General features: G+C 38.2%; 1 protein-coding gene and 1 long non-coding RNA gene across 2 annotated transcripts in view; one reads left to right on the top strand and one right to left on the bottom strand.

Moving 5' to 3' along the window:
* The first annotated feature begins 1176 nt into the window (after positions 1-1176).
* On the top strand, positions 1177-6456 carry LOC140234172 (uncharacterized). Its single transcript, XR_011901593.1, has 4 exons — positions 1177-1271; positions 2528-2689; positions 3589-3734; positions 4614-6456. It is a non-coding gene; the product is annotated as an uncharacterized lncRNA (long non-coding RNA).
* A 5676-nt stretch (positions 6457-12132) lies between these two features.
* Positions 12133-23065, bottom strand: part of LOC140234498 (vesicular inhibitory amino acid transporter-like) — a 51359-nt gene continuing 40426 nt past the window's right edge. Inside the window, exon 2 of the mRNA XM_072314539.1 lies at positions 12133-13308. Coding sequence (XP_072170640.1) covers positions 12133-13308 — 1176 coding nt within the window. The remainder of the gene's footprint in view (positions 13309-23065) is intronic.

Genomic DNA, 23065 nt, shown 5'->3' with positions numbered 1-23065 from the left:
CCCTCCGGGAAGCGCGTCCTATGACCAGCTGCGGTATCAAACACTGAAGATATTTAGGGAAAACTATGATCGATATCTTTATGATGATACGACGTGATGTGATGTGATGTGATGTGATGTGATGCGATGTGATGTGATGTGATGTGATGTGATGTGATGTGATGTGATGTGATGTGATGTGATGTGATGTGATGTGATGTGATGTAATGTGATGTGATGTGATGTGATGTGATGTGATGTGGTGCGGTGTGGACTGGGTGAGGATGTGATGTGATGGGATGTGACTTGATGTGCTGTGCTGTGATGTGATGTGCTGTGGTGTGATGTGATGTGATGTGATGTGATGTGATGTGATGTGATGTGATGTGATGTGATGTGATGTGATGTGATGTGATGTGACGTGACGTGATGTGATGTGATGTGGATGTGATGGAATGCGATGCGATGAGATGTGATGTGATGTGATGTGATGTGATGTGGATGTGATGTGATGTGATGTGATGTGATGTGATGTGATGTGGATGTGATGTGATGTGATGTGATGTGATGTGATGTGATGTGATGTGACTTGATGTGCTGTGATGTGCTGTGCTGTGATATGATGTGATGTGACGTGACGTGATATGATGTGATGTGATGTTATTTGATTTGATGCGATACACACTAAGAAATCAGGGTTCAATTTGGGGTTGAGTTTGACCCAATGCACCCTTGCGTGGACTAGGGTTGAATATTTAACTTCTATGGGTGCTATTTACTCCGAAAGGGGTTCACTTTTGAGAAAGATTAATTTTTGAACCTCCAAATAGAAGAGTTCTAGTCTGCTACAAAAATCTAGATCATACTGTTGCGTTCAAACATGTTAGGATTTGTAATGCAGTATCAGTAGTGATTTGAATTGTGGATGATGTTCATCTTTAAGATTGCAAATCAATCAATATAAAGATGTTTGTTGGTGTTTGATAAAATGATATAGCATTTTTTGTTCGTGCCAGTTTCATAAACAGTACGTGAGCAAAAACTAACACGCCAATCCCGGAAATTAACCAATCACATCAGAGAAGACGAACGAGGCTCCGTTTTTTTTTTTTTTTTTGTTTTTTTTTTTGTAAGCTCGCATCGCCACCGCATACAGCGAGCTAGCTATGTCTATACGTGTCACAAAGCAAAGCGTCGCGGCAGTTCACTTCCATTCGTTCTAGAACTCCCATGCAATTGCATTGAAGCGGGGCTTTCTCGTTGCAAGACTTGCTGATTTATACAAGATTAAGGTGAGTAAATGATCACAAATCATGACTTATTTGTGTTGCGCTTCTGTGCGGCTAGATCTTTCATTTCTTCGGTAATAATTTCAATCGTTTGTCGTGCCGTTCTTTGTTACCACGTTCACGCATGTATTAATACACTGTATGTAAAATCACATGACCTAATGCAGTAATGGGGAGCAATACGGGCCTTTTTACGGTTACTATACTACCGTACTGCCATTTAGGGATCGACAAGAAATAAGGCAAACCAGTTTGCATTGTTTAATCTAATGGTAGTTTAATGTGTAGTGATTTGTGATACTGTTTTGTCTTCTATTGCATGTGCTTATGAGACAGTCGAGACTGACTTATTGTACAGTCTACAGAGTCAGTAAGCTAACTGTATGGGACTAAGACTCGATCGCGCACTGTCACTAGTCATATATCTGCATGCCCCTGTACCCTGATACAGTCTGCATGATAAGCTGTGTGATAGTCGCGGTCCGCGGTGACATGATACGGATCACGGATACCGGTGATTGAAACACTGAATGAGAGAATGTGCATCAAACTGTACTAAGGCAGAGGAGGTACAGCTAGTAATCATCAGTGTGAAAGAAATTCCTTCTTACTTGGGTTTGGTTGTACAGTGCCGCAGTCAGTACCAGTTACAGTACACAGTGCAGACCGAGTACAAAAGTTTCCTGTACGGTATGTAGTGGCCGACTAGCTAGACTAAAAAGGTTTAGCTGTGTCAGTGTGGCAAGGGTGTGAAGCTGATGATACCGGTACTGATTATCAAAAAAAAACAACAACAAACAAACAAACAAAAAACAAACAAACAAAGAAGAGATATTTCACGTAGATCTACATTACATACACTCTGTATCTATGGACATGGTGAACAACAGTCAAATTATACTGATTTCGAGGTGAAAATACAAGTTGCCAGCAGCGTTGTAAGTCATGTAGCAGACTAGTATTAAGTGTGGGCAATCTATATAATAGCCTATTGACATCGCCATGCGCTGTGCAGACATCATTGATCTACATATTAAACTGGTGGGTGGTGGTAAATTTGAGGTTACAATTGGTACAACAAATGTACGTTACTCAGACCCTTGTGCTTTGTATTGCATTGACGGCACTGTTACCTGCAGATTTGTTATAGGGCCTACTGCACATGAACAGTTCAATATAAATTCAAATTTCTGTGTTGTCATTGCAAGTTTCTTTCTTTTTCCCCTTTCTTTCTTTTTCCCCTTTCTTTCTTTCTTCAGGTCAAAGGTGTTTGAAGCATCCTTGTCCTTACAGCAAATGAAGGATGTTGTTTGTTTCATTATGGACTATGCTGCGCTGAATTGCATCCTACTCCCTGGGAGTATTCTCGGTATGAAACCTGATGTCAAAGCTTCTTCTCTACTTGTGACACCAAGGCAAAGGTGAGTTTTCTCTGCGGGCCAGGAAAATGCACATTTGCTCCCTTTGATATAAAAACTGTTTTCTTATGAATGTTGCAAATGCAGCATTAATTATCTGTAAGAGTTGCAAAGATGGAATGGTTAATCTTGTAAGATTAATTGCAGTATGCCATGCAGAGTCTTTGTATCACTGTTGGCGGAAGGTTTTCAAAAGGGGGGGGGGGGACTTCCTAGTTTCATGAGCTAACAAGCAAAAAAAAAAAGGCCGCGAATGCAACTTCTGGTGAAACTTCCAGGTTTCAGCTTACAAGCAAAAAAAAAAAAAAAAACACCAACAAAACAAAACAAAAAAGTATTCAGCGCAAAAACAGATCCTTATGGTGCTCACACTTCGAGGTTTTTATCTACATGTGAAGGGTTTGTTTGCAAAAACCGATAAGTCCATTTTTGAAGATTTTCAAGTACGATCTCTGTCATAAAGTACAAAATAATACCTTTTAAATTATATATTGGTCACTACATATACAGGTATATTTTTTAAGTTATGGTCAAAAGAAACAAAAATTTTCTAATTATTCTCTTTAATTTTCTTGACCTTTAATCGCAAATATCTCCATTTGGCAAATATGGACTTATCGGTTTTTGCAAACAAACTCTTCATGTATTTCTTTCTAGTGCCACTTACACACTTTCGGGTAAAGAAAGTTGGGGGGGGGGGGGATTGGGACCCGAAGTGGGGACACCTTATAATGTTTTCCTTTGTATGGTGCCGAAAAAGTAGGGGCCCGAGTCCCCCTGGTTCCTGTGGCCATATGTATAGCATCCAATTCTTTCTTGCACAGCTCTACATTACTGTTGTTTTTTAGTTGGATTATCAAAGATGACATACCATGTATTTGGTTTACTTTTGTACTTAATAGATTTAATGCAGGAATCGCAACACTACAACGCCAAGGAAGAAATAAACCTTGCCAACATTTCGCAAAGTCCGGAAAGGTCTGCTGCCATATGTCGCTGCCACCTAACCTGCAACTGACCTGTAATGGATCTGCCAAAGAACAATACTGTGAGTTGATCACGAAACTGCTGTGCCTCATTTTTTTTTTTTTTTGCATTGTATGTTCAGATGTATTATTTATGGAACTCTTTAATGCATCAATCTTTATACATACACACAGTGCACTCATGTTCTAATGAATAAATAACGTTACAACAAAATTGAAATTGAGGCCATAATGTTATTGGCTCTACATTTGTTGCTCTATTGTTTACTTGTTTGGTTGTAACAAAACTTTGATAAAACGAAAGAAAACTGTAGGCCCTGAGGACCTCATTATAACAGGAGTCCAGTGTATACTGGGCCAAATACGCTGTACCGAATTGCTGATGCAGTCACTGCATCAACATAAAAGGAGGATGATCCTGGACAAGACATTTGTCCCAGTAAACGACTGGACTGGTCATCTCTCTTCTCTCAATCAACAGTTGTTCCCAGTTCAAGGTTAATCTGCATTTTTGTATTGAATGTGAAAAGTCTGTACATGATCAGTATGGCCTTTTTCATGGAGAGGGTTGATGGCCCCCACAAGTAATTTTGACTTCACCTGTTCTTCATTGGCATATATTTCATCCAGATGGCAGAACATTTTCAAATTTTCAGTGTAGAGTGTATGGTCTATTAAAGTTCTAGAATTACATTGTACATGTAGTATAGCATTGTTTTGAGATTGTTACCCTACAATCAAATTTAAGCTTAAGAGGGTGTGTAGAGTGTGTTGTGCTTGTGATTTGTCAGGAAAGTGCAACCCATAGAAATGTTCAATTTGGTGTTTTCCTTCTTCCCAGAAATTAATCTTCTCAATAAATGTATGATATATTGTACATTTTTGTATCACTATACAGAGGAGAGTGTAACACTTTTGTTGTTGTTGTTGTTTTCCCCCAGGTATTCTGCATGACTGAGGCACCTTCTTCAGCTGTCTTCGTGGAATGAATCGCTACCACTTCACTCAGTTCTACAGATGCATCCATGATGAAACCTTTGTCCAGGGCAATCAACTACAGTCTGAAACAGTCTTCATAAAATCAATGTAGAATACTGGCAGGTAATATTGTGAAGAACACTTCATGGAATGATTTTAAAGAAATCACTGTAGATTTACAACCCTGTGGCTACTTGTATGATGATGAGTTAATACTTGTATCTGCTTTGCATTGTGTATCATCCTCTGCCTAAATGACTAAAACACTAAAAAAAAAAGTATTGTTTTGTATGCTGACACTTTGTACAGTACTATCATCCTCGAGGTTGTTATAGAAATTCTTGCAGCTATAATAGAGTAGTTTGGTTTTCTTGTCATTCTCGCTTATGAATATAAGCTGCATTTTGATGTTTTCGGTGGAAGATGAATTTTAGCCTTGAGCCAGCACTGAGAATTACACTGTAGTACGGTGGTATCATTCAAGCTTTCCGTATAAAGCTGGACAATTCCTGTACCTTCCTGTTTTATGCCTCTCCTATCCTGTCTATGCTATCGTACTATTATCTCTGAGTGTTTCTCTGTCTTCTATCATATCTCGTACTATATACAATGTGATTCTAGTTACAAATGCCATCCCAATATCGATGGAATAGACATATCCCCATACTTTTGGTTAATTGGATGCTGTTAGAGGAAGGAGGGGGGGGGGGTCCTTTTTCCTTTTTTACTTGTCACAAGTTGCATGTGTGTGTGTATTAGTGGTGTTGATTATATATTTTATTGCAGTTTCAGCAAACTTGGTATCCTTCTTTTCCATCTGTTATGTAACAGGTGAGGATACTAACCTTTACAATTATTGTATGTAAACATTAGCCATGTAAAGATGTGTTCACGGAAATCCTACTAATATTTGTGTACTGTGCTTTGATTACTTGTTAATGATCTTTATCTTTTTTTAAGGTTTCTAGATAATCTTTAATTTATGAAGTATTTTCATTCATTTGCATAGACATGTAGCTGGAAAATATTGTGGCCATTTTGTTTCCTTCTATGCATGTGGAAACTAACCATGAAGGTTTTGTAATGTACATGTATACTTTTTATTCGATTGTTTTATTTGTTTTACCTGAATTCACTGTGTTGTAACTGCTTGCACATGCAACATCTGGAATTAACAGCTCTGCTTTCTTTAGATGATAAAAGTGTACTTTTTGCACAACGCACATGGATTGCAAATGTTTCATTTTTTTCTTCTGCTTGGGGGAGATTTTTATGTTTATTTTTTGTCATAAAGAAATTCTTATAGGGAAATAAAATGATGTAATGATAATATAATGACAGACCTTTGATACATTTCTTTTTTCATCAGGGAATTTTGTTTTCCCTTATTTACAAAATTTGAATATACATTGTATTTCATTACAGTATGAGTATATGTTATGTACATGTATTGTATTTAACTTTTTCTATTGTACATGTATTACATTATAATGCAAAAACTTGATTTGACTTAATCTTTGTTTTGAATGATAAAAATCTAGCCTTTAAAATCAATACACGTGCATTTTTGTGTGAATGCAGAAATGCGTCCATCTTGACAAATGAAAGTGACAAGTTTGTATGTACCAAATGATGAACTGTACTTAGATAATGTACGAAAATGGGGATTTTCTCTTTATTTAATTTTCCTCGTTTTTTATCATCCCAAGACTTTATTAAACAAACATGAAATGTAATCATCTGTGATGCAGAGATGTTTTAATTTCTCTGTACAAAGTGTGTGCCAAACATGAAGTATGAGCAGCATGTACAATGAATTGGTGGTGGCATTGTTAAGGAGTATGTGTTTGATTGAACAACTGTGAACACTGTGCTGTACTTTATTAAGCTTGAACATCTCCATTATTTCAGCAGGATATATAATATATATAATATTGTATGTAATATTGTATATTATATATATGTCTATTTAATACATGTATTGTATATATATATATATATATATATATATAATATATGTAACCCATTAAGGAGGACAAATAAAAACCAGGGAGCGTACATGCACCGCAAAGGGTTCAATTTTGATATCTGAAAAGTTCAAGAATTAACCCTTTTGGGTGGAAGAATGAACCTTTTAACAACCTTGAGGTTAAACAATGTATCCTTCAGAGGTTCAATTTTTAACCTGCCTGGGTGCAAAAAATAAACCTTGAGGTTCAGTTTTGAACTCAGAGGGTTCATTTTTATGGAATTCAAAATTGAACCCTAGACAGGGGTTCAAATTTTGAGGGAAAAGGGTTCATTTTTATGGGGTTCAAAATTGAACCCTAGACAGGGGTTCAAATTTTGAGGGAAAGGGGTGCTGCTATTGCATCACGCCTAGAGGTTCAGTTTTGAACCCTGATTTCTTAGTGTGTATCATATCATGAAATCATGTGATGTGATACGATTAGGATGCGATGTTATGCGATGCGATGCGAGTTGATGTGATATGTTATAATGATAATAATAATTATGATATTTTTCTATGTTATTACATTCGGTTATATTGTAATGCGACATACATCATACATTATTATTCATTATCTGTAATTATCATCTATTAGGTTACATTCACTTTACCATTGGAGAATATGCGTGTATATATATATATATATATATATATATGCAAAGATCATGTTTGTGTTGTGTTGTGTTGTGTTTTGTGTGTGTGTGTGTGTGTGTGTGTATGGAGAGAAAGAGCTAATGAAAAAGGAAAGTAAAGCGAAAGAAAAAAAAAAGTGTGGTATGATGAAGATTATTCATGAAATCTTCCATTAGCCTATACTCAGTCCAGCTCAATATTTTGAATCAAAACAAATTAGATGAAGTCTATAATAAACTAATGACCACAAAACGTTTCTTTATTTTAAATACCACACAGAAGTTTAATTTCTGTACATTGCTTAATGACACAAGCTTATCATTAAGAAAGAAAATGGTACAGAAGAAATAACATTCCACTGATTTCGATTGTTCATTGCATTACAGGCAAATATATTACTATGACAAATATATAAATAACCATATCTACTTTGCTTTGATTATCATTCCAATAAACACATTTATTCTGCATACTTCATCTTCGAGTTAATCGCAGAGAATGGTTAGAACCACGCCTGCTCTTCATAGAATTAATATGCCACAATTTAGATCAATAAGGTGCAGGCATTATGAAATAAATTATGTATGACCAAAGAAAAAAAAATCCTTTTCTAACCCCATGCGGAATCTGTCATATGACGGAATAACATCGTGATGTAACTCTGAATTTGCTCATTAAACTTTGTCTCCTTGTTGGTGTTGTCGGAAAGTGACACAATAACTCAACCAACCCATTTAAAATCCTTCAACAGGTAAGAACAATACAAAGAAAAACAACACCATGTCATGGTAGCATCCATTTCAAACTTGACAAAAGTGTCGAGAACACGGAAGTAACTATCTAAGACGTATAATAATCTCGTGACGTTTCATGTAATCATGTTAAGATTAAGTGCAAAATAAATTTCCATGCAATTTAGAGGGGTGGTACAGTTTCGGTTGAGATGGCGCTTCAGGTTTCTAACTTCTTCTTCTTTTTTTTTTTTTTTTTGATGACATATATATAATGAGAAAGCTCTTATGAAATATGAAAGAGTAAATTCTAAATTATCTAGAGTCACATCTAAAACTGGTTTAGAAATTACTGAGATATCCAAACCAGAGCGATCCTATAATAAAAGATGGGACCCACCTTTTATTAGGATTGCTTTGTTTTGCTTTGTTTTTGGATATCTAAGCCATTCCAAAACCACTTTTCATCAAAATACTAATAAACATTATTCCTCTTAAAGTTGTGTGCTCTTTAACATTTTATTTAACATTTTAAGTGGTTTCCATGTATACAATGTATCTCGCAAAAAGTTAAAAGCTGAATCCTCACCTCAACCAATACTATACCATACCTTTAACTTGATAACAAAAAATATGATATGTGGCAAAACATTTAACGTTTGACCCTAAGACAGACATCGCAAAGTTCTCACATTTTAGTCGACAATTGCAGAACGTGGGTGATGAGATAGCACAAAGATGTAAATTCCCTTTTGAGATGTCAATTTTAAATTTGAATTCTAGCTGATTTGACATATATCATGTATACCCGGAATGCTTTTGTAGCATCTGAAACTATCGGAATAAATTACATCATGGTGAGTGACGTCATCGTTTTCTTGACCACGCATCGCACAAAAGCGTATAGTGATACATGTTGTGACGTCGTGCTTTGCTCCAACCAATGCAAAAGAAGAACATGACTCAAGCAACTATTCATCCAGTTCAGTTTGAAGATCGAACTTATCCCCAGTATCCACAGACAAGGCGACTGAATCGTCAATAATGATTGCCAATTGCAATTATATCCCTTTATCTGAAAAAATAGTCGCATCCTGAACAAGTCGTAAACATGCAGATATCTGCAATGTGTTGGCTAATTCGAATGACAGCTCCTCGGCTCCTATGTTATAGACATTCGCACGTCGCACTGGTTATTTCAGCTAAATCGTAGTAGGCCTACACGTTTACTTTTCGTAATATCATTTTTCCGTCAAAAGAATTCGTTATTGCCTAGAATACACGTTGCATTCTTAGTCTGGCTGAAATTGCCAGCTAAGCCAAAAATATTGATAGAGTAATATAAACAGCAACATTAATACTACAACAATCATGATATCAACAATGATTCAACAACTATAAAGCTTCGGACTGAAGAAGAAACTTAAACAAAGGCGAATGCGTTACTGAATACACTAGCTAGCACTGGTGAAATGCGAAAAAAAAGATAATTATGGATGTAACGTTTCATTATACGCCTGCCTTCAAATGACAGAGAGTCAATTATTTACGTCAAATATTTGACACTAACATTTCCTATAGCATGTTATCTCAAAATTGAGTGAGGACTGAAATTTGTTTTTCTTCTTTTGAGGATATTATGTAGGCCTACGTGATTTACTTATCAATAAGTCAGCAAATTCAGCAAATTCTTCAGATGAATATAATTTTTGCAGATGCAGCTTCTCCAAGTATAGGATGCGTTTGTGGCTTCTACCTTTTCTTTGCCGCCAACATCCACGGTAAACAATTTGAAAACGAGACAGTAATGGAGCTTAAATCAATACACGAAAAGCAATCAGACAAACAAATATTGTCATTGAACAGAAAATCTGAAATAAGTAATACAAAAGCACATTTAGCATGAACTCTGGTGACACTACTTTCTTCCAATTATAAATTTCAGTCGAACGCCGGAAGGGGATGGGGGTGGGTGGGTGCATATATATCTTCTAACCCATCATTACCTTTCTGACATTATTTGCGGCACCTTTGATTTCAAATCGAAAGATGTATCATTCTGTAATTTTATGTAACTCCTTCCAGCTATAATTACTAACAAACCTGTTTCAAATCCCTCTTGCACATCGCATTACACTGACAATCTTTTTCGGGTAAATTTGTTGATAACAATTCTTCCCTCCCAGCGCCATGTTTGTGAGAATATGCACGAATGTTTCATATCCCATGGGGCGCCCGCTTTACACCTCCATTCGTGTGTATGGGAGTTTTACAACGTCTTTACATTACAAATTACTGCTAGTTCCTTCTTCAAACTGTATGTCAATAATGAATGAATAATACTCACTAATGTACTCAATAAATGAAATCAAACTCACAAATAAAATGATTTCTCATCCTTTAAAGTGAAGCAAGTGCATTTCAGAACAGAAAGGTCAGATTCATAACGTTACATTAAAAGAAGAAAACTAACACAACGATTATGACGATGAAAACGATAAGAATAAAACTAATAATAACTTTATTAATATTTTCATTGTTATTATTATTATTATTATTATTATTATTATTATTATTATTATTATTATTATTATTATTATTTCAATCATCAACTTTCCTAAACACAACCTTTATCAGAATAAAAAGCGATATTAATAACATCAATAAAGATAATAACATATTTGGTATTATGATGACAATTGTTATGTCAAAAGGAAGGGATGGTATATGTAACGCCTGAATGAAAAAGAACCAAATCCCATAAAAAAACGAAAACTAAAAAGCTGCTATTTCTTACGACCAAAATGAGAGCTAATGCAAGCATACACTTTTATCTAAAATTTAGCACATGAAGATGCACATCGAATACGGGAGAAAATTTGTGGAAAAATAAAACACACAATTTGACGACAAAAAGGATATTGATGGAGGGCAAGAGAGAGAGAGAGAGAAAAGGAGTAAGAAACAAAAACATGGAAAAGGAGGGCCAATTGCTGCTTTCAAAAGGCTTCAAACAAGGACGAGGAATCTGTTGATATAACACTGACATCTGGTTTTAAATCTCAGCGACAGAAGTCCATAACAAAATTACTGAAATCTTGGAGATAACAACAGGTCCATGCTAAGAACAAGCTATTGAGTTGGTAGATTACTGAACATGAATGATGCAGATAAGATAAGAACTTCATTAATTGATCAGTATCTATTTATGTAATTGCACTCCATTCTTGAATCTCTTGTTCGAAACTTAGTACTGTTTGGATTTTTTTCTGCTGACGTCTATCTTTATTATGTGTTATATTTGTTTGTTTGTCATGTTTGTTTGTTTGTTTCTTCATTGATTCTCGTGTCAATTTCTAAAGACCTTTTCCCTCTGTTTCCGAACCTGATTCAATAATCAACAAACGGTCGCAAGGAGTGAATCTCCAAAAAGCCTGAAAGGATGTGTGTTTGTGTTTGTGGGTGTGTGTCTGTGTGTATGTGTGTGCTTTGTCAACTCAGTTAATTAGACTTATTGTGTATTCTGACAGAGTAACCCTTTTCTATCTAAATCTAAAGGCATGCACTAAAAGATAAAAGGTGTCTTTAACAGTATTTTTCTTTGTTTGTTTGTCTTTTTACTATTTCTATTTCCTGTTTCAAGTTAGAGGGTTAGAACTAGAGTTAGAGGGTTAGAGGGTTGGTTTATGTAGATGGTTTGGGAACATCCGATTTTGACGAATATCTCATTTGAAAGCTAAGAATCCCTTCTTTCAAAATGTAAACTTATCTCAAAGTTCCTAACTGACGATGGTTAGATTATTTGTGATGCAGGATCAAAGCTGCGGGATGAGCTGCCTGCAAATGTAGTCTTAACAATGAATTCGATCCATCGATAAATTCAGAGCATTTTACACATGAGCATTGTGAAAAATATTTACTTAAACATTCTCCGACAACACTTTGGTCAGTCTTTGCCACTCTGTTCAGTCTCACAATATAAGAGTTAGAAATCAAGTAATGTGAAGTTTACACATAACAAATGTAGACTCATATATTTTTTTTTTTCCTCAAAAGAACACATTCGACAGTTTTTTAATGAAATTTTTGTCATTCTAGCAGACGCAATTATGAATCAAGGTATGTTTTTACGAGTGCCTCGAATGAATAAATAATTCCTATACATCCACATCCACAGCCGGACATCATTATGACGATATCCAAAGCTTTTCTCCACCATTTAAGTTCGTGCCACTTTAGCTTTAGATGGAACCAACAGGGCCAAACAAACGACAGCATCGTCCCCGTGAAACTTCCTATAAGCCCCATTAGAATAGCAAAATGCGGGATGAAAACGGCTAAGAGGAGACTAGCACAGATGACGAGTATGCGCAGAGGGATGGCCCAAATATTGAGCATGCCATCCTGCGCGTAGCAGGACGGTAGGACGGTCGCAGGACGGCCTTGGAAAAACGCCCTCTCAAGAAGTTCCACGGCTGCGAAATATGGAAGAGGGAAAGATAGAAGGGCCTTCGCTACAAGGACGACGTTCACAACCATACGAAACGACTGGGTCGGGAGGTTATCAGTGATGACCTCCTCCGTGCTGTGTCCAAAGGTCAGGTAGCATACGTAGGCGAAGAAGGCCTTGAAGAAGCCAGCAAGCCCGTGAGTCCAGTACATCATGATTTTGAACCTCGAGCGATCAACCATGCTTCCCTCCAGACTGGGCAAGAAGATGTGAGACGTGTAACTGAAGACGACGATGCCGAGAGACACGGGGAAGTAGTGGATGTGGATCCGGACGCTGGTGTCCCTCCAGTGCCAGTGCTTCACCTGAACGAAACAAAAGCCGATGATGATGACGTTGATGATGATGTGGGCGATGGTGTTGCCGAAGCTTGAGCGGGAGACGGCCTTGAGGTTGCGCAGGAAGGCGCAGGGCAGGGCGAAGAAGCACGCCAGGATGGTCCAGGCGCTCTCCCGGAAGGACGTGTGCCGGAAGGTATTGGAGAGAAGGTCACCACAGAGCACCAGGTACAGGATACACGTCATAATGAGTTCAATGAACTGAGCCGTGTGCACGATCCTGGAGGCGAAACGCTTCCCCCACACTTCCTCCGCGATGGACACGTACGTCGCTCGCACCCGAACCTTCTCCCCGGTGATGGCGTTGGTGTCGTAGAGACACTGGACCAGGATTAGACCAGTGTAGCAGGTGATGACGGCAGTGAGGATGAGGGACAGGATACTCCAGTAACCGCCGTGGAGGACTGCGTATGGGAGTGCGACGAGGAACATTCCCTGTAGGAAGGAAGGAAGAAGAAAATAATGTCCTCTAGTATTCAGACATAATCACTGTTCATCCCTTCCCATATAAACACGCAAATGGAAACCCCTCAAATATACATACACCACGCCACGCAATCATAAGACAACAGGAAACAATTCAATGAAATGGATGGTCCCCATGATCTCTGCAACTTCAAAGGAACAAGAACCAGGTGTACACGGGACAATGTAAATATAATTATAAAGTTCTACCCATCACATATCGTTGTGTCAAAGTTGCATGGACACATACACACACTATTACACCCACACACTTTGTAACAAAGAATCACTCACCCCTCCCAGTACCTCCCCTCACCCCACCCCCCTTCCTACTCACACACAGACACATAGACCAAGAAATCTCACAATTCCACCACTCTCGGTAACATAAAGGAAACCAAAACCCCAAGAAAATGTGAATTGAGTGAAAGCAGCAACATTAGTTGAACATATCAGTGAAAGTTTGAGGAAAATCGGACAATCGATGCAAAAGTTATGAATTTTTAAAGTTTTGGTGTTGGAACCGCAGAATGAGGAGACTACTAGTGGTTATGGCGTCATGTGTGGACAACTACATAGAGAAAATATAAAAGGAATTCCACAAAAATTCACTTTTCTAGCATAATGAAAGAGCGGGTCTAGGACAACTACCCCCTGGAAAACCACCCTCCGGATAACTACCACCCGGCAAATTACCCCCCCCCCCCCCCCACACACACGGACAATTCCCCCTTAGGCAGTTGTTAGGGAAACTACCCCGCGGACAACTACCCTCCTAGGGCAATTACCCTTCAGGGCAATTTGAGGGGTTTCTCCAACTAACAGTGAGACGACCAAAGGCCCATCAATGCTAACCCTTTCTGTGAAAGAGACTTTACACATCAGTGTGTACAACGCCGTGGGATTTTTGTACCAATCAGTACTCAAGGCAAACACGGGATTTAGCTGTTTTTATGAGAACGATCACGAGAAATCACATCTTTCTTTCACCATATAACATTATTGCAATAACAAAATCTACCTTTTGTGAGAGGCAAACCTGAGCTACATGATGAGGCCGTCAAACTAGTCAAGCCATGCTTATAATGACAGTCTCCTGCTTCCTTGTTGAATCGATAATGCACTTTATTTTTTGTACATAATTATGCACCCATAAATGCTTTCATAATGCTTATGTTATAGCATAGACTGCAATACTGTATTGCTCCTTAGTCATTTGGTTGTGCTTTGTTTAAAAATTTTACAACCATGAAATGTTATTTTGATTTTATTTTAGAAACGGAATAAATGCGAACAAATGAACGAAATAGTGTAACGCTTGTCTCTGGTATTGTCCGTCTATTGTCACCTGTGTCTTCCGTTTGATTGCATGTCCCTCTGCCTGTATATGGTATCATACTCTTTCTGGTGTACAGTATGTCCCCTCCTCCCCCCCCCCCCCCCCCAAAAAAAAAAAAAAAAATAATAATAATAATAAATAAATAAAATCGGATTTTCGCATTGATAATTTTCGAAATGTTTAAACAATCTTAATGCTATTTCAGGGAATGAAACTATAACTTCTAACCTACATTTTGCAGAAAATCCCATTCAATCATTGTAAAGTATGTCATGGGTCCGTTTTTTCCAAGTTAAGCACTTAGATGCTCTTGAAACTGAAAACAATGGAGAAAACTTGGAGGGAAGGGATTCCTGACATGCTTTACAGAGACCCTAATTTCTCTTTGACCACTGAAGCAAATCGGATGACGTTTTCTGTAAGATGTGGGTAATAAGTTATATCTTCATACCCTGAAATTGTATTTGGATTCATTCACCAATCTTAAAGGTATCGTTGTGGAGGGGACAGTTGTAAAAAATTTTTTGGAGGGACATACGGTATAGGTGAATCTGGTTTCACCACGTGATCTTCTTGCGGCATGGCGTTATCATCAGTATGATAATGTGAATGAATTAGAGTGATATCAGGATAATATGTTCCCACATCGACGTTTTTGGAAGAGTCATTATTTTCAGAAATTTTCCATGTTAGTCTCTGACCATTAAAAAGAAAAGATACTTATGTCTTGATTATGACATACAACTGTGTCTATATACACACGTATCTATATAACCATCCATTAAACAATAATTGTATATCTATGGGCGTGCGTGTGTGCGTGTGTGTGTGTGTGTGTTTTTGTGTTCTTGTGTGTTTGCATAGTCAGTAGAAGTAGGAACCCCTTTGAAAATAACAGTCTTTACCAGATTTACTGACGCAAAATTGGATGATTAAGGCACTGAATGTGTAAAGAGCCTGCATTTGTCTATAACTTTAATATTAAGACTGGTGGACATTCGATTTTACTGTGTACGAGGAATGTTGACCGTGTATTGCAATACTCGAGAACTCGATACCATGTCGGTCGGTGGAAACAGGAATGTTTTTGCGTGACGTCACGCGGTCAAAGCTGAGAAAACAACAGTCCACTGCGGGCAACGATTGGACCAACTCTACGTAACCCAACTTCGACTATTAGCTTTGCTTAGTAAGGAGATTTTGACAAGGTTCGAATGACAGAGATGTGTGCGCGAGGCATATTCTCCTTTTCCATCCTGTCTGCAATGCCTATGAGGACAAAAACACTTTGAATTTAAACGACCTAAAGATGCACTGCCCCCCCCCCCAACCATCTAAAGAACATTTCGACTTATTGATGAGTCTCGCTGCTCAGTTTGCTAACATTCTTTCAAGAAGAACTGCGGTGTAAACAAAAATTCCCTAAGTCACTTATGTGGTTTAGTCTTTTACCGCCCTTGCGTTATTTATGTGCATTTCTCTGTAGTAACTAATCATTAAAAAGTGCTTAGCCTTGAGTGAGGTGGATTCAAACTATAGCTGTAATTCTCAGTGGCAGGTCTCCAGTATATATTGAGTTTAAGGTACGATGTAAAAACATTCAAGGAACGAGACATTTGGCGCAAATATACAAGAGAAGGCACAAAATGGAGTTTGTTTTGAAGCCGAAGTTCTGATCATCAATAAACGGGTTATGATTATATTGTCCTAGCAAGTAACATTGTACAAGTAAGGTACATTGTGTAGCTCTCTCTCTCTCTCTCTCTTTAAAAAAAAAAATCAAAAAAAAAAATCGAGTGAAAATATTCACTCTTGAAGGAGTGAATACTAAAGAGAGTGAATTTAGAGTGAAATTGGAGTGAATTTTGAGTGAAAATTTTCAATGTCACTCATTTTCGAGTGACCTCAGGGATCACTCGAAGATTTTGGAGTGATCCCTGAGGTCACTCTAAAAAGAGTGAAAATGAACATTTTCACTCAAAATTCACTCCAATTTCACTCTAAATTCACTCTTTTTTGTTTTCACTCCTTCAAGAGTGAATATTTTGACTCGATTTTTTTTTTTTTAGAGAGATAAGTATAAGGTACAATGTTGTACATGCAAAACAGAATACGCAGCCTTTTTGAACACGGTTCTCCCACGACAATGTGCCAAGGATTTTACAAATGCATGGATATATTGATTTCTGTTACCCTACACAACTTTTGATCTCTGCCATCTTCTACTGTTCCTTAAAAACCGTAAATGCCACTCTACATGTAAAGTTGTTTTTGCAGTTGTATCCATAGCTGTTGGAATCACTGTAAGTCTATTTCATATCGCTCTCTTTCAATATTTCAATCTTTTTCCATATTTCTCAGGAAAATGTCCTTGAGAAATACAATATTACAAAAAAATACGAAAGTGAGAAAATTAGATAAGATGATGGGGGATAACAGATGGATAATATGGTTATTCCCGACGAAGAAAGTCCCGACGAGAAAATTCCCGAAGAGAAGTGCAAGCAGCTTGGCGGGAACGCGGGCAGTGGACTCGCGCACTTTTTTGCTGTCTGTATGAATTGATGGATTGGCGGGAAAGGTCTGCGTAGCGTGGTGATCGAGCGACAAACAGGCAGACTAAACGACTGTGATTGGACGCCAAGGTAAGAGTAAGAGCGGCCGAAATATCGCGCTCCATGACTTCTTGACATGATAGATACGGCGCAGGTCACGCTATGCATTTCCCGGCTCAATGTTCTTCTGACAAGGGGACTCGACTTCTCATTCCAAATGCAGTCAGTATCAGATTGAACTGCATTTGATTTAACTAAATCCCACTGGGATGAACTGCGTGGGATTGCTTTGATTGTTATGGATTGACATCGTCATCAATTAAAGAGCTTCCAATTGCTATAATAAATTTAGAGCTAACATGCAGTATTTCAGTCCTTTCTTGTGTTTGTTAAACTGCTCATTTGTATTCATTGTTATCTCTTCAAACGATGTCAGTTGTATAATCTTTATACTGCGATCTATTCATTTTTGTTGTTGTTGATGGATCTATGATACATAATATACAGTTTCAATGTTTGTGATGATTATTTAGTATATTCACATTGTATTTGAGTCTCCAGTTTCCATAAAGCTTGTAAGCACTGTAGTACAATTTGGTGTAAAGTGCACAATATATTTTGAACGTTTGTACATCTTGACACGGTGACCCCCCCCCCCCAAAAAAAAAAAGGAAAAGAGAAAGAAAAGAGAAATAGAAATTAACAAAACTTCGAAAAACTGCACACTTCTTTCTTTCTTCCTTTCTTTCTTTCTTTTTTTCTTTTTTTTCTTTCTTTCTTTCTTTCTTTTTGGGCATTGCGATAACCACTAGTCGTTTCCACCATTTCTCGCAAGGGTAACTAAGGGCAAATAGTTATGGGTATCACTTGCGGTCTTCAAACTTCATTGTCTCAAGGAAATTCAGTCACATTTCAACAAGTTAAAGATCCAGTTTACCTTTGGGAGCAGTGATTTCAAAAATGTTCAAGATATCACATTGATGCATATGTGTAGGTCTGTTGTCTATCACAAAACATCCTACCATATAAAATTTTCACAACAAAGCCTAAAATATAAGGAGATATCAACATTTTTCTAAATAAACCATAACTGTAGACGGTTTAGTTTGGAAGCATCCTTTTCTATAACTATTGTTCACGTTGTTCACATTTTGTGTATTTAGCAATACTTAACATCGATTATACGGATTCAAATTTTTACAGTGGTTGTTGCTATCCCTAACTCACATTTAGAACTATTTTAAAGCACTAATGCTGGATTTTTGTTTCATCTGCAAATGGTAAATTATGCCTTTAAGATAACTTCCATACCAAACTATATTACATCTCAAGATGGTCCAGATCTTCACTTCGAGGAAGGTTCATGATATAGGAAACCAGTAGATAGAAGGTGCGAAAGAGGTATAAAAAAACACCAACAACAACAAGCAGATTGGTTACTAAAATTACCCAATACATAATTTGAGGTGTCCATAGTGTATACAAGAAAACATCTTATTCCTTACTGACTCACGTGCATTCTTTCTTTGATGCTTCCAATGATCGACTATCGATATCCGACAGCTGATAATACAACGATCTTCTTTTTCCAGGATAGCCTCTTCAGTGTTGACACTGCTCTACCAGAGGGCCCTGCCATTACTATTACCCTAGCGTTGCCAGGTACCCATTCATACATCTGGGTCGAGAATATAGGACATGGTGAGTAAAACATCTTGTCAAAGGACAAAAGCACTGGACGGGATTCGAACTCGTGTCCTCCGATTGGAAATTGGGAATCTTATATCCACTCTACCACAGTTCCCCCACAGCATACTATACACAGTGGTCATGTGCTATACGTAAAATTATTGCAATATATTTCGGCCACCATTGGTTGATTAACCTCTGTTACTAGGTTGCTGGGAGAAAAAAAAATTACGTTATCATGATGCATAAGTAGGCTAACACGAAGGCATGAATCCGCTTCTTCGCTTCTTCTGACATAATGAATAATAAATATCATTGGTTTGCTCCAGCAAACGAGCGACGCCGGCGGGGAGATAACAATACAGTGTATGACAATTTTCAACGCTTCTAAAGTTAACGGAAACGCTTCTAAGTTAACGGCATCGCATAAATCAACTTCTTTGCATGAATTAACTCTGGATTATATGACAGGTCTTTTACCCCACTGATACAGCTCACCACATGAGCTCCTTCACCGTAACCGTTACTGTAAAGTTGGGCCAGCCAGGGCGGTGGGCGTCACGGTGCAGCTGACAGAACAGGGTTTTTAGAACCGGAATTAGGTTGCGATCAGTTGGATAATCGTTCGACATACGCCGTTATCCGACAGGCAAAGAAACGGAATTGAAAGGTAAAGAGCGAAAGGGAGACGTTGTAGATAGAATGCTGTGTCGGGTGCACACGAGAACATACAAAGGGAAAGAGGAAAGAGAAAGAGAGAGAAAAAAGTAATAGACATAGGGAGGGAGAGATCGAGAGAAAGAAAATAGAGAGATAAAGGGAAAGAGAGAGAGAGAGAGAGAGGGAGACAGAGAGAGAGAGAGAGAGAGAGAGAGAGTGAGAGAGAGAGAGAAAGGAGTGGGAAATATAACAAGGACAAGCGAAAGAGCTAGGCCGGAAAAAGTTTTGTTTTACTTACCACTGCTTACAGTGCGATGTTAGGAGCAGGAGCTCCAGCATACAGGAAGGGCGCGAAAATTAAGAGATCGAGACAGAAAGACATATATATATATATATATATATATATATATATATATATATATATATTAAAGGAGGGGCGGAGAAGAATAGAGAGATTACAATATAGATGATAAAGGCCTTAAGCAGTATCCTTTCGTTTATAGGCCTACATGTGCGACTTTGAATGCTTTTTCTACTTTTCATGTATCCCAACGTTATACTCACATGTCCGTGGGATTGCTACAAAAAATTTAACCTTGGGTGATAAAGTTGCACTGAACTGCATGTGTGTGTATGTGTATGTGTATGTGTGTGTGTGGGTGTGTGTGTGTGCGCGCACGCGTGCATGTGTATGTATGTGTGTGAAATAACAGGGAGTAGCTAAAGCAGGGTTTTTGTTGTTGATAGTTGTAAAGGTATAAATTATTGTTAGGAAAGGCAGTTGCGTTTTTTGTGTGTGTGTGTGTGTGTGTGCTTTGATAATATAGGGGCCCCTTTTTTCTCTCTTTCTCTTCTTTCTTTAAAACAACAACAACAACAACAGTTGCGGAGAATTAGTATTTTAGGTGATAGGTTGTTAGTTTTAGATATAATATACTTCCATTTTTTATGTTGGTAATTTTGCTGTACTTTTTTCATTTATTCTATCTTAATGAAAAGTGAAAGGTGCGTTTCAGTCGTTACCTTCTTAATCCTTTTATTTCCAAGTGCGGAAATCATATGTACGAAAAGAAATGATTTTGTGTGCTACGATGTACAGTAATATCAAATTGACTCCTATTTTATGTTATTGGAATATAAGTGAATAAATAGTATTGAGGAAAACACGTATATTAAACATTGCAATGCAAAATATGTTTACAAGAAGCTCAAGCAAAAAAAAAAGAGGATAATTTGATTTTTGTTGCTTTTCCTTATATAATAAAAGTTTTGTGGACGTGAAAATTCTAAGCTTTGACTAATTCAACTCTTCTCAGATTAAACGGGGACGGGGACGGGTGCAGGAGAGGATGAGGGGAGATAAAATTCTTCAGGGTTTCTGTAAATTTGTTACGTGTTCTGTTACTGCCGTCGTACTTACACAACCCCTGGGAAAGAAAACAAGGGAGTGAGATAGAGATAGAATGAGAGGGGGTGTGGCTTGGAGAGGGGGAGAGGGGAAGAGTGAGAAGAGACAATAAAAAGGGGAAGAGAGAAAGATGGAGAGTAGAAAGTGACTCGAATGATTTAGGGGAGAGATTTGAAACATACTAAGGAGAAAGAGAGAGAAGAGAGAGGGTGAGATGAAGAGACAATGAAGGAGAGAGCAGGAGAGAAGGAGGGGGGGGGGGGGAGGAGGGAGATAGAACAAAAAAAAAAAATGGGAAAAAAAGTAGGGAAAGAGCCAGGCAAGAAGCAGATTTAGAGTAGACGCTGGCCCTTGCGATGATTTCCAGAATCTGTTGTTTTCCCTCGCTGTCGCCGTGATTACACAACTGCGCAAAGTACATAGTGCGGCTTTCATCGCTTCGCGCTCGCGCGTTTTTCCCCGCCTGACAACACCATCTATCACGACCGAGATCAGATATGGCTGCTTGGGTTGCCAGCTGCCTCGACGGGGCCACTCTGGTAACAAGCTTTGGCGTCGGATGAGGCAAAGCGTGGTTTGAATGAGGAAAAGTTTGTTACAAAATGTTTATCTGCAGGTATGTGTGCGTATACACACATATCAGTATTAAGGCTTCTACTGATGATTATGAATAGTGTGTAGATCTGAATCTTGGTACGTGCACTGATACATACTCGGATTATGTCTTTGTATGCATATTAACATATTTGTGTTTTTGTATGCGAGCATGATGGTACTCAATCCTATGTAGGCCTCATATGCATTTTCTTCTTCTTTTTTTAAACTAGAGAACACGTCGGAACATAGCGCAAGAGAACAGTTTTCAAAATTTCTATGAACTTATCGTATGAGATATAGACAACATCTTCAGGGCGCAACGGGGGGAGGGGGGGGGGTGTACAATACATAGGAATACATAGGGTGCAACCACGTGCAACCACTTTGGGAACCCTTTTTTTTACCCCGGAAGTGACATCAGAAGTTGCTCTGAAGGCTGTTTTTTTTTTTCTTGTTAGCTGATGAAACCCGGAAGTGGCCACCAAAAATATAAACTGGGCCTCCCACTTTTAAAACGTGGCACCAGCCGTGGTCTTAGCTAAAAAGGGAAAGATCCAACCAATCCGGAGAAAAGTTAAAAGGAAATAATTATAATGTGGATCCCTCACGATTTCCAAGGGTAATGTACAAGGAGGAGCTTTGCAATAACATGAATAATGGGGCGAAGAAGTCTACGTGGCGTATGTGTTGGTGGTAGACCTTAAAACCAGGTGGGCGTGGTGACTGGAAACCGGAAGACAAGAAACAAGGTCTCGAAGTGGATGTAAAGATGTAGATATGGATTTAGAGATGGCTTATAGCTATAGTTGCAAGCAAAGTGCATGATTGACGGAAGATGTGTGCGGTGGCCTTCGCAAATCTAAAGTCAGCTTTAGAACTTCGACGTATTAACCTACGAGGCACTGTAATTTGGATAGTTGTGTGTGTGTGTGTGTGTGTGTGTGCTTTAATTAGACAGTGCATATTCAACGGAAGTGGCCTATCCTTAAAGATTTACTAGTGGTCGATTACCCCTACCCCCCCCCCCCACACACACACGCAACCCTACCCCCAAACAACAATAATAATAACAACACAACACAGATAAACTCGACAAGAAGGACGATTTCTGATGTCTAACTGCACGCGTTGAACATAATTGTCCAAATCCACGCCCGCCACGTCTACAAAGAAGTTGTTCCTCATCATCAATGCGTTCAATCAGGATCCTACCTTCCATTCGATTCAGAAAATCATCTACAAGTCAGAAAATGTAAGATCGGAAGACCACCTGCCAGCCCCAACTGCAGTGTTTCCTTCGAAGATTACATCAGAGATCGAAAAATCAGACATTTCGTGGTCCGGATCAGGTGGTATCAGTGTGTAAGACCAGCTGTCCCGTGGTCTTTATTCATCCCGTGTCCCATCGATCAACTCGTCTTCAGGTTGTGCCATTTTTACCTGGTGTATTCCAGAAATTGTGCTACTTCTTGAGTATTG

This window comes from Diadema setosum, chromosome 10, assembly GCF_964275005.1.
Source record: "Diadema setosum chromosome 10, eeDiaSeto1, whole genome shotgun sequence".
Taxonomy (NCBI): domain Eukaryota; kingdom Metazoa; phylum Echinodermata; class Echinoidea; order Diadematoida; family Diadematidae; genus Diadema; species Diadema setosum.
The sequence above is the reverse complement of the archived record's forward strand: the minus strand, read 5'-3'. Positions and strand labels throughout refer to the sequence as shown.